This window comes from Plecotus auritus, assembly GCF_963455305.1.
Source record: "Plecotus auritus genome assembly, chromosome: 5".
NCBI lineage: Eukaryota > Metazoa > Chordata > Mammalia > Chiroptera > Vespertilionidae > Plecotus > Plecotus auritus.
Window position 1 is genome coordinate 116,096,741 of NC_137776.1, and position 17,784 is coordinate 116,114,524.

The 17,784-nt window shown below is 46.5% G+C and overlaps 1 protein-coding gene across 2 annotated transcripts in view; it reads left to right on the forward strand.

The window, feature by feature from the left end:
- Positions 1-17,784, forward strand: part of MOB3B (MOB kinase activator 3B) — a 194,505-nt gene that overhangs the window by 149,707 nt on the left and 27,014 nt on the right. For both annotated transcript variants that reach the window (XM_080667991.1, XM_080667992.1), the window contains exon 3: positions 5,214-5,416. In XM_080667991.1, coding sequence (XP_080524117.1) covers positions 5,214-5,416 — 203 coding nt within the window. The remainder of the gene's footprint in view (positions 1-5,213; positions 5,417-17,784) is intronic.

Consider the following 17,784-nt stretch of genomic DNA (forward strand, 5'->3'; position numbering starts at 1 on the left):
TGCTAATATATTTGACCTCAGGATCCTATTTTTTAGCCAAGGATCTCCCAGGATTAGTGATTTTTAAAACATACCTAGAGTGTAGTGTCCACTCTGGGTACAGAATCTATGTACTTGACAGCAGGGGGGGGGGTGGGCTATGGTCCTGAGCTAGGTCAGGGGTGTCCTGTGGACCCCATAGACTGCCCGTGGCCCAGACCCAGACATTGCACAGCCCCTCAGGTTCATGCTGCCATTTGTAACGAGCCCAGTGTCCACGTGAAATGATTCCCTAACCTTTTATTCTTCCTCCTGCAAACCAGCGGTCGGCAACCGATGGTCCGCGGACCACTGGTGATCCGTGAGGTCCCAAAGGTTGGCGACCACTGTGCTAGACTATTTTCATTTAAAGCAAACAAACAGCCCACTGGCTCAGTGGTTGAGTGTCGACCTATGAACTAGGAGGTTGCAGTTTGATTCCCAGTCAGGGCACATGCCTGGGTTGCAGGCTCGATCCCCAGTGTAGAGCATGCAGAAGGCAGCCGATCAGTGATTCTCTCTCATCGCTGATGTTTCTACCTCTCTCTCCTTCTCCCTTCCTCTCTGAAATCAGTAGAATAAGTTTAAAAAAGCAAACAAATGGACAGTATTTGAGCTTTTACGAGGCAAGTACTGAACAAAGTGCAGGTCAAAAAGCAGCCATCTCAGCAGTGGGGGTCCCTGCCACCATGGAGCCTGCAGGAACAGATGTGGAAGGAAGAACCCAAGTTTTAAGGCCAAATGCCTGCCTTACCTCCTTTTAGCTATGGAGCCAGGGCCAACACTTTAACTGAGCTAAAACTCCATTACATGAAAATAAATAAATAAATAAATAAATAAATAAATAAATAAATAAAGCTCATGCTCAGGTGTCACTGGGACTAAACGACATCCTACCTGCACATCTCAGGCCTCACTCGGGGTTTGCTTGTCTGTGGCCATGGAAATGGGCTACTTCTTAGTGGCATCATAAAAACAAAAACTCTCATGTCAATCAATTTTTTGTGATCTGGCCCTTCTGGAGCTGTTGGGGAAGGGAGTGGATCAGCAGGGCTGAGTCCTTCCCTATCTTGCTACCATGAGGGCACTTACAGAGGGTCCACCAAAGGGTGGCCATCCAGTTCTCTGTATCCAGAGGGGCAATCTCTTCCACCTTTTGAGGGAGGCTTATTGAAAAGCACACACATACATGTATATCTGAATACCTGCAAGACAGAGGAGAAAGGGAGAAAAGGGTTAGAATGGTATACAAACTATATAATTGTTTCCTGAACCATCAATAATATTGAGTGAATTTCCCAAATGCCCCATAACTTTCTTGTTCTCAACCCCGTGCTCTGTGAGCTGGGATTTTGTCTCTGGCTCCAAGTGAAACCTAGTGCCCCTAAGACTCCCAGCCTGGGGCTTCTCAGCTTCCAGAGCTGGCCTGGGGTGACTATGGCGCATGCTGAGCGTGTCCTGACTTGAGCCATTTGCAACGTTCACTTTTGAAGAGTTAATGACAGGTAAGGGAGACTATGGTGAAAGAGTCAGACCCAACTTAGCAGCCTGAGCAAAGAGGTTCAGAGCCTGATGTCCTACCTACCTGAGGTCAGGTGGGAAATAACAGAAGCAGGACATAGTCTCAAAGTTCCCACTGAAGTGCCAGGCATCGTACACCTCCTATTATAAGAACACTGCAGAGTAAATGTTTTTCTCCATGAAGGAGAGTGGTGGAGTAATTTGCCTAGACAACTAGTAAGTTGTAGAGCTAGGATTTTAAACTAAAGTCTTCAAACTTCAAAACCAACTCCTCTCAACTACTTTAAGATAATTCCCAGCCCAGCTGGTGTGGCTCAGTGGTTGAGCATCAACCCATGAACCAAGAGGTCACTGGTTCGATTCTTCATCAGGGCACATACCCTGGTTGCAGGCTTGATCCCCAGTGGGGGACATGCAGTAGGCAGCTGATCAATGATGTTTCTCTCTCATCGATGTTTCTATCCCTCTCCCTTCCTTTCTCTCTAAAAAAAAAAAAAAAAAAAAAAAAAAAAAATCAATACAAACATTTAAAAAAAAACGTATTTTAAAAAAAGGAAATTCCCTGCTTTAGCCTAAAGGAAGAGCAAACCAAGGTCAAGGCCAAAGGCAAGGCCAGAGACCAGGTATGGAGTGGAGGGCAGAGCCAAGAGCTCAGAGCTTGTCAGAGGAATGGATGCTAGTCTGTTTCCTCATCTGTGAGATGGAAACATAATAGTATCTATCCTCGAGGGTTGTTCAATGATTCAATCAGGTAATCCAGGTAAAGCCCTTGGTACAGTTCCTAGAACATGGTAAGTGCTCAGTAAATATTGGCTTTTACTCTTCGTCTCAGATCATGGTCTTAAGGCATGGATGAGAAAACACATTTCTCCTTGGGGACTGCGGATTATGTTAGCTGACCTTCATCACTCGGTTCTGTGGCTCCCTAGGGGTGGACATTTTTCTCCCTTTTCTTTTTTTTAAATATTTTTCGTGCCACCAAAGAGTAACCTTCAGATGGCTCATTGTGCTTAGCAATGGGACTATGCCTCTATCCTTGGCAGAGAGAGAGAGAGAGTCACACTACAAACATAACCAGATCTTTTGGATTTTAGAGGCAAGCTGACTTGGTCCAAATCCCAGCCCCGTAACCAGCTAAGCTGCTGGAATGAGTGCATCAGCGCACCAGAACCTCAGTGCCCTTCGTCTGTGACACAGGAGGAGTAAAGCCCGCTTCACGGGCAGGCTGCGCAGGTCACATATGCCAACCCCTGGCACTGGCACTGTGTGGCTACAGAATGCCTCTTCTGACAGGAACAGGCTTGTCTTCGAGGGGATCTATCCCCTTTGGGACTCGAGCTTCTTAGAAGGCTCCAGACCTCTTCCAGCCTGCAGCAGGGGGTCTCCTGCCCCGCCCCCCTCACCAGCAGAGGAAACAGCCCATGAACTCCTTGAGGGGCTGCCCTCCACCTTTTCCCCAGCTTTACCTCCTCAACTCCCCCCCCACCCCGCCCAATCCCAGCATCTGTTGCCCAGACAGTCAGCTGCCAAGCTGTGCCCAAGTCTCTCCCAGGTTCATTTGATATGTTGCCACTTTGTTTTTGAAAAAAAGCCGCTATCAGTGCTGGGCCCCAGGGAGGCAAGTCCCGCCTCTGCCAACTGCCAGCTGTGTGCCATCTCTCTCCTCTTGCCCTGGGAGTCCCAGGTGATCCCGTTTCAGTTACAGAGTGTCCCTTACCAGACAGCTGCCACGGGGACCCTGTGGAGGCACAGACAGCAAACCCCAGGCTCTGTGGGGCCAGGGGCACGCCCTGGGCTCAGCTCTGAAATTCTGTGGACAGGCCGGCCGTCATGTGTACCTTTCTCGATAAGCTAACTATTTTCCTCATAACAGCAGCTGCATGCTGCAGGCCTTGCCTTGCACAGAGAAGGGTGTTTCCCACTTAGTGAGCTCTCCCTCTGTTCTAGGCACTTAGGAGGGTTTTACTGGGGTTAACACTCTCCTAGCCATGCAAGGAAGGCCTCATCATGACCCCCTTGTTACAGGAGGGAAACCAAAGTCGCACCGGTACCACTTCTAATCCTCACAACCATCAGAATATTTATCTGCATTCTACATCTAGAAAAACTAAAGGTCAGAGAGGTCAAACAGCTGGGAAAGGAGCAGAGCGGGAATTCGCAGTCTGTTTCACTCAGCAATCGGTAACATGTCATCACTTAGGACAGTGTAATTAACAGGCGCTTAAGCATTGTGGGAGAGCGAGAGAGGAATAGGCTTGTGGATCTGCTGTTTGCTGCCTGACCACCTGGGAGTAGCTGTTGTCAGAAAGGGATTGTGAGTGCCTCATCAGACCACGCACCCTGTCTGTGTTATGAAAAACATAGCCCTCCTCTCCCACCCTCCTCAAGGTGATGAAGTGGTAATGAATGTAATGCGAGGTATTCCTGAAGTTTGCTGCCTTTGCCCACCTCAGAAGCAGTGTATCTCAGGAAAAATTCCCATTGGAATTGGTGTGCTGATAACCTGCAGGTGCATCTATCTTAGAAAAATGTCTTGTTTTGAGCTGTGATATTCTTTAAACTTATAGATTAATTGCTAATGTGTCTTTTTTTTAAATGCAGCAAATCACATAGAGCTCCAGATTATTGAATTATCTGGAAAAATCCCAAGCTGGCCACCACTGTCTCCACCACTCCCTAGGACCCCATGACAAGGAGTGCCAGTCTCCCTGCAGCGTCACCCTCCTCCTACCAGTTTTCTCATAGTAGAGCGGGAAAATGAACTTTCTTGTGCTCTATAAAATGGGAAAAAATTTAAAGGCCATACTAGAGAGTGCATGTTTCTATGTAAAAGAGGCTGGCAGGGGAGGGCAGTTGGGGGCCTTGAGGCGGCTGGCAGGGGAGGGCAGTTGGGGGCCTTGAGGCTGGCAGGGGTGGGTGTAGGTTTAATCAGAGATGTAAGACTTAACCTGACCGAAACCAATAAGTTGACCAAGACAAGCAGGTTAAAAGCGAAAAATCGCGTTTATTGAAAGCTCTCAGGTGAGGTCCCGCGGTCCGAGAGCACAGGCCGGGGGAGTCACACTTTATTCACCGGTGGGCTGCACCGGTGGGCTTAGAGAAAATGAATTCAAATTCTAAGCAAGGCTACAAGCAGAACTTCCCTTTTTATTAAAGAGCCAGTCCTCTGTGCAATTGGTGGTTATCTCGCTGCTGGCCTTGAAAACCACACAGTTCTATCCAATTAAAAAATGCACCTGGCATGGCATTGAAATTATGGGCATATCTAGTCTCTGGCCTACAAGGTCAGTCAGCTTAAGTTTATTTTCCTCATTATTCAAGCAGGCTAAAGCAGGCTAGAAAGCAAAGTTTGTAAAGTTCCTGCTTTCCCAGCCCCAGACCTTACAGTGGGCAGTTGGGGGCCTTGAGGGCAACTGCCCTCCCCTGCCAGCTTATTTGCACCAAAATAAGATATACCCAAAGAAACAAATCAGGCCCTTTCCCTCCTTCTGGGGGGTCTCTTCCTGTTGGTGTTGGCATTTGACTTTAACACTTGTCTTAGGCAGTGTTGGACCAGCTGCACCTCTTCAGGCAGCCTGGGGGCCCGGTCCAGGGTGCTCTCGGCCTACGCCTCGTCCCGGGGCTGCTGGAGCTTTCCCGTCATGGTTTTGTTCTCTCTTTTTTGCCTTCTCCAGGTGTCCCCTTCCCAAAGAACTTCCTCCAGATCTGCAAGAAGATCCTGTGTCGCCTCTTTCGGGTCTTTGTGCACGTCTACATCCACCACTTCGACCGGGTCATCGTGATGGGTGCAGAGGCCCACGTCAACACCTGCTACAAACACTTCTATTACTTTGTCACAGAGATGAACCTCATCGACCGCAAGGAGCTGGAGCCCTTGGTGAGTGTCACCCTGCAGTGACCAAGTCACACCCAGGAGCTCAGCTGTTTGTCATGATGCACTTCCGGACCCAGGCAAATTGCTCACTAATGGGTCATTGTTAACGGAAGCATTGCAGAATTTGATAGACTTTAAAGGTCAGTTGAAGGTTGGAAGATGCCAATGTCCATGGCCACCAAATAAGGGTCTTAAATTCCTCTTGGAGAGGTGGCAGGATATAATGGCATTGTAGTGGTTGGGCCAAAGGGAGTAGCTTTAATTCTCAGCTCCAACACCTGTCACCTAATGACTTAATCCCTTAAATGGACACCTTTGCTCTCTCATGTCATCTCTTAACTGTTATCAAAAGATGATCAGAAGCATTTCTTCAGGCGGTAAATAGATACCGAGCACCTTCTGTGTGGCAGCTGCGAGGCAGACAAAGTCAGGTAAATGCCTTGAGTAGCCTTTACTCTGGGATAGATAGAAGCAAGCCAGATGAGAGTACAGCATCACAGGACCCTTGCTTTTCATACAGATCCACTGGGACACAATTTTTTGTGTGTTTTTAAAATTGATTTCAGAGAGGAAGGGAGAGGGAGAGATAGAAACATCAATGATGAGAAAGAATCATTGATTGGTTGCCTCCTGCACGCCCCCTATTGGGGATCCAGCCCATAACCCGGGCATGTGACCTTGACCAGAATCGAACCAAGGACCCTTCAGTCCACAGGCCAACGCTCTATCCACTGAGCCAAACCAGCTAGGGCTGGGACACAAGTTTAATAGAACATATTAGAACCCAGAACATTTGATACAAAACTTTGCTGTTATCATTTAGGGGCCAGTGTTCATTTTCTTCACAAGTTATTGTTACAGTTAGACCCAGTCTGCGCTCTAGAAGCCAAGGGCCTTGGGAAACCCACCATCTTTCGTGACATGTGGTATCTTAACGTGATGCTCATCACGGATATTTCTAGTCGGCTCTACAAAGGGCTTTTTTAGCCGGAATAATACACTGCTTTATAGTAAAATCATGCTTTCTTCCTGAAACATTAAGTGGCAGTTTTGTGAAATGTAACTGAGAGAGCATCTATGTTCTATCCACGTGCATCCGAATAATGGCCATAATTGTCTAAAATAAAGGTTTTATTATTATTTATGTATGGTGAGGCCAACAGATCAAACTCTCAAAAGATAGTTTGTTATGCTCACAGATCCCAAGAGACGGGGCACATTGTGTCATGGAGGCCACACAGGGAAGCAGCCGGGTTGGTGGAGGCAGAGGGAGCAGGGAGAATGTGGGAACGAGCCTGTATTGTGGTTTCCCTGGGAAGGAATGGGCAAGGCAGGTAAGCAAGTGTAAGATGAACCAGTTTGAATCATTTCAGTGGGCTCTGGGCCTAGGGGCTACCCTGGTTGTCTGGTAGCTGGCCTTGGGGTGATGAGGGCAGGGGAGTAGGAACCCGAGTGTGATAGGAGAGAGGAAGTAATTGGGGTGTGGGTTCTGTTGGTAGGGATTGATTAGTGAGTAAATAGCTTGAGGCTGTTTGGCTAGCCCTGGGAACTTCGTGGTCTGTAAGACCCTAGATGTTAAAGAATCCAAGTACAAAAAATAAAAGACATGTTTAATACAGTACAGTACCTGTATCTGGCAAAGAAGGTGTTAGTGAATGTCATGTATGGCCTTTAGAGTTTCTGAACTTGAAATCTGTTATAATGCTATGAGAATACATGGTAGATTTTTTTATTTTATTTTATTTATTATATTTATTATTTTTTTGCATCACTCAAGAATTCTGGAAGAGGGCAAGACTTTCTGGGTATAATTGAGGTATATCATTGTCTAATGAAGTGCTAATTTTCTTCATATTTATTACAACAGCTTTCTAGAAAGCTCTTGGGGACAGGAAGTACATTGTCCTGAATTTGGTTGGACAACTAGTGTGGGAAGAAGCTGAAGTACATCATGAGTGAGTTGGCTAATCTGGCCTGTGTAAAGGCTGCCGTGAGTAAACAGCCACTTCAAGAAGAAAAGGTTGTGCAAACATCTCAAGGGGGTTACTGGTAAAATGCTGGAAAGAGTGATAAAGCTAATTTTAGAAAATGTCAAGGACAAAGGAAAGAGTGGATGGGGCCGTGAAAGGAAGAGAGCAGGGAAACCACTCTGACCTCACGGAGAAGAGAACGTGCTTCTGCTTCCGGCGAGTGTAGAACTGACACGCTCAGGTGGAGGGAAATACCTTCCTCTGACCGAAGGTCCCCCAGGAGGAAGAGCGCCCCTAAGCATGCCTAGTGCTGGTTCCACTGAGCTAAAGGAGCAGGAGCATCGGATGGACAGAACTGAGCGTCAGTTTCTACTTCTACAGAAACATAAAGGCCATTGTAGGACGTAGCTGAGTGGAAGTCAGAAAGTACAGAAAGCCCTTTTCTTTGCCATCAGACAACTTTGTCATTTTCTGAAGAAAGATGCCACTGGGGTTCTAACACCTGGCCGTGCCAGGAGCTGACTAAAGTCTCAGAGCCCCCCCCCCCCCAAGCCCTGTATTCTAGATAAGAGGCTCTTTGAGGGGGGGGAGAACTATCACTGGATTAACCAGGAATTATTAACAGTGGACGTGAGCAAGAAGGGTATCAGTTGTTGTCCCCCCCAACCCCAGAAACTTCTATTTCTTTAAATCTTGCTTCAAATAGTATCCTTCCTACCTTTATGCTTTGTTAATTATTATTACAGGGAGACTAATTTTCATGCTTTTGCAAGTTAACAGCAAGTGTTTTTAATACTTAATTATCTGAAATTATATATTTATTTTACACAAACCAGAACCTATAAAAGAAAAGAAAAAGATATTGAGACTATTTTGCGAATAGTAACTATGCAATGTCAGACTCTGGATACTTAGCATAGCCCAGTGTCCACTAGGAATACTGTACTTGTGGATTGTTATTACTGAAGTGAGTGCTTTCAATAGCTGACGGTGCTCGAATTCCTAACTTCTAACTCCACTGTTGCAATGCACATATTAGAGTCAGTCACAGCATATCAAATCAACACATTTTTATTTTTATTTGATTTGCAATATATGCCAAGTAAGTTGCTCAGATGTTCTAAGTACATAAGAAAGATATACTTTTGAGGATTTACAAATGCACTCCTTAAAAATGTAAAATAATGACTGCCACTCATCTTCAGCCCTTGAAGGATGACCAAGAAGTCAGGCATTTGGCTTCACATTCTAGTCAGACATTCTTTAGACTCGAATGCAGACAGGGGCCAGAGGACACCATTTGTCCTGCCGGTTTCCCTTAGAGCAGTGGTCGGCAAACCGCGAGCCGCGGTTTGCCACTCTGTTGACTAATGAGTTTGCCGACCACTGTCCTAATTCATAGGTCGAAGTTCAACTACTGAGCCACAGTGTTCCTCTTTTAAATGCTTAGGTCAGTAGTTGGCAAACTCATTAGTCAACAGAGAGGCAAACCGCGGCTCGCGAGCCGCATGTGGCTCGCGAGCCGTGGTTTGCCGACCACTGCCTTAGAGCATCAGCATTCTCAGGGCCCTCACTGTCATGCCTTGGGATCCTACAGTTTAGAATCAGAGACTCCCACCTCCTGTTTCTCTCTGCCATGCTTCCACCAGGTGCACCCACACTCCTCTGCTCCCAGACTCGGCCGGTTGTGTGTCCAACACACTGGTTGTGTTGAGGGTCCAGCCCCCCACAAGGGTCTCATATAGTGCGGGGACAAAGCCTAACTCTCTGGGTTCAGACCCTAGAGACTTTCTTTACTAACTTGCAATCTTGAACAAGATAGTTGACTTTTCAAAGCCTCATTTTCCTCATTCATAGAATGAGTATAGTAATAGAATTGTTATAAAAATTAAATGGGTTAATCTCGTGGTAGGTGCTCAAGAAGTGTTAGCTGTGAAGCGAGATAATGAATGTAACGTAGCTGGCCTGTAATAAGCAGAGGTACCTTAATGCTCTCTTCTCCAGATCCCATGGCCTTCGCCATCTTAGTGACATGCCTGGTAGCCTTGTAGCAGAAATAATTTATTGTATCGGTGTCTCCCTCTTGGAGGGCTGGCAGTGTATGTGACATAGTTTGCATTGCCAATGCTGCCTGGTACATAATAAATGCTAACTGTATTTTTGAATTGAGAAGAGTACTTTGTGGGTGACCCACCACCATTGACAGGGATTAGACACGAGGTGTTCATTCTTTGCTGCCTTCCTCATCTCGAACGTGTCCACAGACCTTCACTTACCCACTGTTGGAAGTAATGTTTCATGCTATTGGATTAGCAAGAGATTTAAAGCAAAATAAAGTGCAGAGCAGTGAAGAGATACATCCTCAGTCTTAGGCCTGACAGAAAAACAGGACTGAAACTCTAGCCAGTTCTCCATTCCAGACCTCAACTAGCTCACTCAGGGGATGTTGAATGTTCACATGCTGCCTGTGCCCTGATGTGCCAGGCATATGGGGACCAAACCTCCAAAGAGTTAGCACTAAAGACCCCATGTCCTGGGAAAACTCAGTCCCTGGCAAACAGGGCCAATTGGTCACTCCATCAGGCCTCTGAATGGGAATACAATTTGGAATTCAGAAGCTGGGAAGAGGTCACCCTGGCCAGGCACTGAGGACAGCCAGGGCGGTCACCCGCCCACGGGGCTTGCCTCCTGTCTCCCGTGGGGACCTGCACTGGTCAGCAACAGCCTGGGAACCCAGGGAATCACAGGCCATTTCACTTCGTCTCCAACAGGGCGGGGAGGCTGGAGGACTGACAGAGGCACAGACGTGACAAAGGATCCATTTCTCATGTAAATGCAAGTTGAACTCCAGCAAGTTCACAGTTGGAGGCAAGGGGTCCAAATGCTGCTGGTAATTAGAAAGCTGGCCAGACCCTGATTGAGTAAGCAGGCTGCTGGGGCCTTGGCAGTCTGGGAATCAGCTGACAGGATCAAGCTCATCAGAATCATTGTTAGCAAGCACACGCGGCCAGCAGTATTTTGTTGGCCTTTCCCTAAAAACAAAAGCAGACTCAGAGCGGGCTGTTAGCATTGCAGAAGCTGCTGAATACGGAGCTGATTAGGGAGGAGGAGAGAGGTTGTTCACCCTATTGCACCTGCTGACCCCTGGGTGACCTTGGGGAGTGGTTGGCAAACTCATTAGTCAACAGAGCCAAATATCAACAGTACGACGATTGAAATTTCTTTTGAGAGCCAAATTTTTAAACTTAAACTTCTTCTAATGCCACTTCTTCAAAATAGACTCGCTCAGGCTGTGGTATTTTGTGGAAGAGCCACACTCAAGGGGCCAAAGAGCCGCATGTGGCTCGCGAGCCACGGTTTGCCAACCACTGTCTAGGGCCTTTACCTTTTCTTTCCAGGGCTCCATTTCCTTATTTCTACAGTAAAGGTGACTATGCCATCTCCTACCTTGTAGAGTGCTGCTGTGAAACCAGATGTCACCGCAGGGTGTTGTTACCTTATAGTCAGGGCTTCTCCATGGGGGCCTGCACACCAGCAACATCAGAATCCCCTGGAGGTTATTTTAAAATGTGCACACCTGGGCCTCACCACAGCTACACAGAAATCAGAATTAGTGAGGTCAGTGCTTAGTACCAAGCACCTCAGTCTGCATCTCAAACTTGAATGTGCCACCTGGGCCTCTTACTAAAATGCAGGCTTTGTGTCAGTGCACCTGGGCCTGGGGTGGGACCTGAGCATGTACATTTGTTCCTAGGTGATGTTGACACTGCTGGTTCCCAGACCACATCCTGAGGGGCAAGACTGTCAGCGACAAAGATGCTCACACTTGAGAATCGATATTTTTAGCGCACACAACATCTCTTCCTCTTTTCTAGGGTTGGAGGTTGTTAAGTCAGTGAGATGGGGAAGTAAAGCAAAGAAAAAAAAGTCTAAGGATGAGTGTTTGCTAAGAGTAGTCCTCAAAATGCCAGTCCTGTGTCATGCTCAGTGAAACAGCTTGTTTTCCTCGATCAGATGAGTTTGTGAAAGGCTACACCATCTCCACCCTCAAAGACTCACAAGGTACAATTGCAGATTAAAGGCCCCGAGAAGCCATCCAGTGAAGAAACTGGTCCTATTCTCTGCAGTTCAACCAATTTAACAGCTTTTGGCCCCTGAAATATTTTTTCTGTTGCTATTGCTCATGAGCATCGCATAGAGATCACAGCCTGTGGACATGACCCACAGTTTAGGCAACACTGGTTATCTTTGTGGTGATGTGTCTCTCGAGTCGGAGCTTTGCCTCGCTGCCTCTACTCTGGCCCCAACCACACACCCTCCACAGCTGCCTGGGGTGAGGACGAGAGAAGCTTGAGAGGGAGGGTGGGAGGAAAGTGCAACTCATTTGGGAGGGCTTCCCAGGGAAAAGAAACCCAGCGCTGCTCATTCTCACTCCTCCCACATCATCGCATGACGCCCCATCACTGAGTTCTGTTCTTACCATGTGCATGGCACACAGGCCTTTCAAGAAATAAACACTAGCTTCATTTCTTGAGTTCCAGATGTTCTAGTATGCTCTTTACATACATTATTTCATCTTTTTCTCACATTTGATACCTTTACTTCAAACAGATGTTACTTCTCAACATCCAAACCACATTCCTCTCCATCCTTCCAGACTCTCCTCACTGCCATTTGTCACACAACGCTTCCCTCCGCCCCTGTTTGTAGTCAGATTGAGGTTCATGCACCAAACGATTGTCAGCTTTAGCACCAAAAGCACGGCTATAAAAATGGTGGACCAGATGGAAGAAAGTTTGAATAGCAAAGATTTGGAAAGCCTTGTCTCAAAAAGGCCCAGCACAGCCCATAGAGGTCCAAGCAGATGCTCACCCTGTGTTCCCCTTCAAGGTGGCCCAGCAGACGCTTGGGTGAGTGCAGTAGCCAAGGTTGGCCTGTCATGGCAAGATCGGGTCAGGACTGTGAAAAGAAGCAGAGCTTCTCACATGAGCCAGAGCTGCTCCCCAAATAGCCGGCAATGGAGAGCCATTGTGGGGCTTTTGAAAGGGCCTTTTCTTTTGAAACATCATCTGTGCAAAGGCCTCTGGACTGTGTCTTGTCAGGCGGGTTCCTTGAATTCCAGCCAAATGGGTTGGATGGGGACTCGGGCGTTGAAAAGAAAGAGCTTTGGCCTTTCCAATGACTTTTCTGCTATTTTGTTACCACATGAGTTGTCTGACCCTGAGCAAGGCATGTAATGGCCCGCTGCCTCAGTTTCCCCGTCTTTGAGAGAGCATATCTAGAGCCTCCCCCCAGCTTGTCTCACTGAGATTATGATCTTTGACATGTTGTTTCACCAGCCTTGTCCTCTTTCATCCAAGGTGGCCATCTCTTTGCTTAGAGAGGCCTTCATGAGTTAAAGCTCGCCATGCCAGCAGGAGATTGCATTCAAGGGACTTTGTCCATTTAGATGGTTTGTGTGTGTGTGTGTGTGTGTGTGTGTGTATGTGTGTGTGCGCGCGCGCACGTGTGCCTGTTTGTCTGTGTGTCAAGCATGGCATCTGCTGGTGGTAGTTGTTCAGGGCAACCCAAATGCCCAGAGATGGGTGGGTGGGAAAGCCTGCCAGAAACTGTTTTAGGAGCCTTGGCAGACATAGTGTAAAGTGTCAATTTGAAAAATAGCAAAAAAATGTGGGGTTGTTTTCAATGAACTGCATTGTGCTGGGTTATTGGGAATGTGGCAACATCAGCCACATGCCTTTGTCAGTCCTGTTTATTCAATCTTTGCTGATGTCCAGACAGCTTTTGCTTCTGGTTTGTAGAATGCTAGGTGCTTGGTTGTTTGGGTTTTGTTTTTATTTTTGTTGTTTTTTTATTGGGTCAGAGTGAGATGTGGTCTCTGGCTTATCTCAGGGCCAAAGGTATGATTAATCAGAGTTGAAGACGATGATAATGGGGATATTGTCAGCACATAATATTAAGTAATAAACACAGAATTCATAACTGTATTGGAAAATCACTCTCCTCATATATCTATTTATTAGTATTGTCTGTGAGCATCCTCATAGATGAGAAAGGAAATATGGCAAAAAGTGTCAGAAGTGGTTTTCTTTTGATGGAATGATGGGTACACTTCTTTTTTACATAGACCTATTTGGGCTTTTCAAGTTTTCTATTGCAAACATTATCACTTTTGTAATCATCAGAAAAATCAAACTGTGTGCTTTAAAAGGCCTCAACAACAAAGACCGAAGATGTGCAAGCCGAGCGACCTGTGTGCCCAGGGGTCTGAGTGCCTCTCCTGTCTCTGGCCTGCCCCCTGCTCCCTCACAGAGCCACGGTGGCAGAGATGCTCAGAGGAGCAGCCAGTGGTCTCACAGACCCCTCTGTGACTGCGGGAGGTGGACGTGTGTGGTCACCTTGGATGAAATGATTCCCTGGATGTGGGATGCTCCCTCCTAGAGAGTGGAGTTTTGGGGCCCCTATTTTAAGCAGGCAGATCTTTGTGATTCTAAAGCACATGATGAAGCCTGCAGGTCACCTGTGCGTGACGTGTCCAACCCTGTGGGGACCAGCTTTGCTCAGGCACCTCACTGCCAAGATACAGTGATCTTGAGCGAGGGTTTTGGTTGGCGTTTTTCCCATCCAGATTTCTCTACTTAACTGGATCTGAAGAAATTTTTGTTTTTTTCTAACTTCAAGTTTTAAAAGAGAACAAAGGGGATTTGTTGAAAAGAAATTAATTCATACCATGGAATAGTCTGTATACAGTTTATTACACTTAAGTATAAGTGTATGTACAATAACTGCAAATAAGTTTTAGCTGAAACTATAGTGTGTGTCTACAGTTCATTCCAACCCATTATTACTAAGATATTAGCAAAAACGAGGACCAGAAGTGACTCAGGAATATGTCTCTGCCCTGGGCTCAATCATATTCCTGTTTTATTAGAGAGAGAGAAAGAGAGAGAGAAACATCAATTGGTTGCCTCCCAGGGCTGGGGTTCTAGCTTGCAACCAAGGTACGTTCCCTGGACCTGAATCAAACCTGGGACCCTTCAGTTCACAGGCCAATGCTCTATCCACTGAGCCAAACCAGCTAGGGTGAATTTTCAGTGTTTAACTGCTTACATTTTAAAATACAGAGCCTTATAAAACGATTAATATATCTTCATGACTCTTATTATTTCTGTTCCAATTTGCTATTGCATACCTCCATCTAATTCTTACGTGTCAGATTATGTCCTGATTCTGCAGGAATGCCACTCAGAATGGCAGGCTTACCAATCGTACACTGCCTCTCTCTTTACCTTTGCTGAGTGGGGATGGTTTAAAGACTGCCTCTGGCTTTGACTGTCAGTCATTTCTAAATCATTCAGTAACATATGTTACACGCTGACCATGGGCTGAAAATCAGGTCCCTACTTTCAAGGAATCCTTTGTACGTTTCCCCCATCCCCGTCTTTACTGCAGCATCTCCCAAAGTATTTTCCCCAGAATCTATTAGTTCTAAGGGATGTCAAAAGGATTATATGGAAAAGAGTTTCCATGGCAAATAACTATGGGAAATAGTGAGTTAATAAAGGTATTCCGGTTTCTTTAATGCCCTGGTGGGCGCCCTAACTCTCCAAGCAAGGCGGAACTTGTAGCTGTGTTTGCTCAGGGAATCCTTTCTCTCCAGAGCATTGTGTGGGCCTAAGGTTTGAAATGCCATTTGGGAAACATGAACTACTCAGCCTTCACGATCTACCTTCTGGGTTATTAGTCAGTGCTCTTTTGGCTGCTGCAGGTCTGTTAAGCATTTACTGAAAACCCACTGTATGTCAGCTATTGCGCTGAGTGCCGGAGTGGCAGTCAAATCAGTCACATCTCCATTCTTTCAGAAGCTCAGTTAAAGAATCATATCCTCCAACCCATCACCTAGAGCTGCACTGTCCAGGACAGGAGCCCCTAGCCCATCGTGACTACTTAAATTTAAATTAATTAGAATTAAATAAAAAGTAGTTTCTTGATCTCACTAACCACATTTCAAGTACCCAAAAGCCACCACCTGTGTCTAGTGGCTATTGTATTGGGTAGACAGGGACCATCTCTCGGACACCACTGAATAGAGGCTCTATCTGCCAGAGTTACCGCCTAGCATGCACTGTTAGCACCTTCTCCCACCATGCCTGCCTGCCAGATGTGTTCAAAGTTGTCCCCGTGATGTCTCAATGAAGCATTGCCGTGTAGTTCTTTAACGCTCCTGGGACGATCAACTTCTCTTTGCTAGGCCACTTCTCTCCCAGCTTACAGACGAAGAACAGACTCAAAGCCACATGTTCAGTGTGCCTCCCTAGGTCCCACGTCAGAATGCCCATTGTAGGGGAGAACTCAATACCTCAGGCTTGCGGCTGGCCTCTGAGGCTCCGGATCGTAGTCACACTTTGCCATGCCTACAGTGTTGGAATTGCTGCAGAATGTCGATCGCAGCAGGAATGAATTCATCTTCACAAGCATTTACATGAAAATATGAATAGTCAGTATGGCTTGATGCCCATATATAAATAAGCCTGCCAGATCTTGGCTGCCACGTGTGGTCTTGATTAGTTCAAATTTCCTGGCCAGATAAGAGTAGATTCTTTGGCTCCAAAAGATGTCAAATGAGTATTAACTTGGAGACTGTGAAAAGTGAAAAGGTTTTCCTTATTAAAATACAGCAGTATATCTTCTCCCACCACCCACCTGTCCCACCACAATCAGAGCATGAGGATGAGGTTAGAGGCAGTCCCTAACCTAGGGACTTGTGTGGTCACCTAAGAATACCTCTTCCCATGGAATAATTTCAGACATAAAGATCAGATATACAAGCCACCAACAAAGCCAGTTCAGGCAGACCTTGTACTAGAACTTTGTATTAATCAATATTAGTTCCAGGAGGTTAGTGCCAGCAGATTCCTATTACATTGTGAATCTGCGTGCACCTGCACCGCTAAATAAAAAATAAATGCATACAGGTAGGTCTGGGTGAAGAAAGTGAAATGTAGATTACTCCAAAGGGACTTCATGGAGTTCCTTAATGGGCCATGTACTCTCACCTCCGGGCCATAGTGTGTGCCAGTTCCTCCACCTCCATGTCCTCCTAAGTCCTGAAAATCTTAGCTTAATCATCCCCTCTCCAGAGAGGACCTCATTCTGCACCGTGTTAGGTCTCTGCTGACTGCTCTGCTCTCAGAGTTCCCTGCCTGATCCCAAAGAAGGCAACTAAGATACAAGCAACAGCATCTTTAAGGAATGATGTCAGAAGTGATAACCGTCACCTCCTCCATTTTCTATTCCTTAGATGTGAGTCACTAAGTCCAGCCCACACTTAAGGGGCAGGGAATGAAGCTCTATCTCTTGAAGAGAGGAACATCAGATAATTTTTGGACATATTTTTATTTTTTTTAAATATATTTTATTGATTTTTTACAGAGAGGAAGGGAGAGGGATAGAGAGTTAGAAACATCGATGAGAGAGAAACATCAATCAGCTGCCTCCTGCACATTCCCCACTGGGTATGTGCCCGCAAGCAAGGTACATACCCTTGACCAGAATCAAACCTGGGACCCTTGAGTCCGCAGGCCGACGCTCTATCCATTGAGTCAAACCGGTGAGGGCTGGACATATTTTTAAAGTACAACATAGACAAACAAAAACCTAACTGGTGATGTTTTGTTAGCAGAGAAAAACGGCAACAGGTCTTAGATCTCGGTTCATCGGTTCAGCAACCTCAGTTCTGGAGCTCTGGCTAAGAAAGAATTCAGAGCCAAGACTCGAATTATAAGAGTAAGTTTATTTAGGAAGTCACAGGAGTAGAAGAAGAGAGCCATGGGGGAGGGAAATGGGCTCAGGAAACAAGTTATAGCAAAAGAAGAGAGAGAGAGAGAGAGAGAGAGAGAGAGAGAGAGAGAGAGAGAGAGAGAGAGAGAGACGCATCATGAAAGAGGAAGGAAAGGTTAGGGTGTGCTCCAGAGATGGAGCTGGGAGCTGGGTCCTCCATCCTAGCGGTGTTTATCTAGAGGTCTCAGGGGAGGATCCCAATAGAATCTTCATCAGCTTTCCAGGTGTGTTCTTTCAGGGTCATGGTCTCCTCTTGACTGGTTGGTGCTAGGTCAGGGGGTCATTAGTCACCACAGCTAGTCTTGACATCAGCCATGGTGTCCCTCTGTCTGATTTTGCTGCTTCTCTGGGCCTGGAGCTGAAACACAGCTGAAGCCTAGATGTCATCTCCAGGGGTTAATGCTGAAGGGGGTGGTAGTGCAAGGGCTTGTAGTTTTGCCCGTTGCTAGGCACCCAGGGTTCTTCGCCCTGGCGACCTTATGCACTTGGCCCATCATTCCTTCACTGCTCATGCTTGTCTGTCTAATACAGTTTGTCTTTCATCCCTGCACTTCCCTTTCT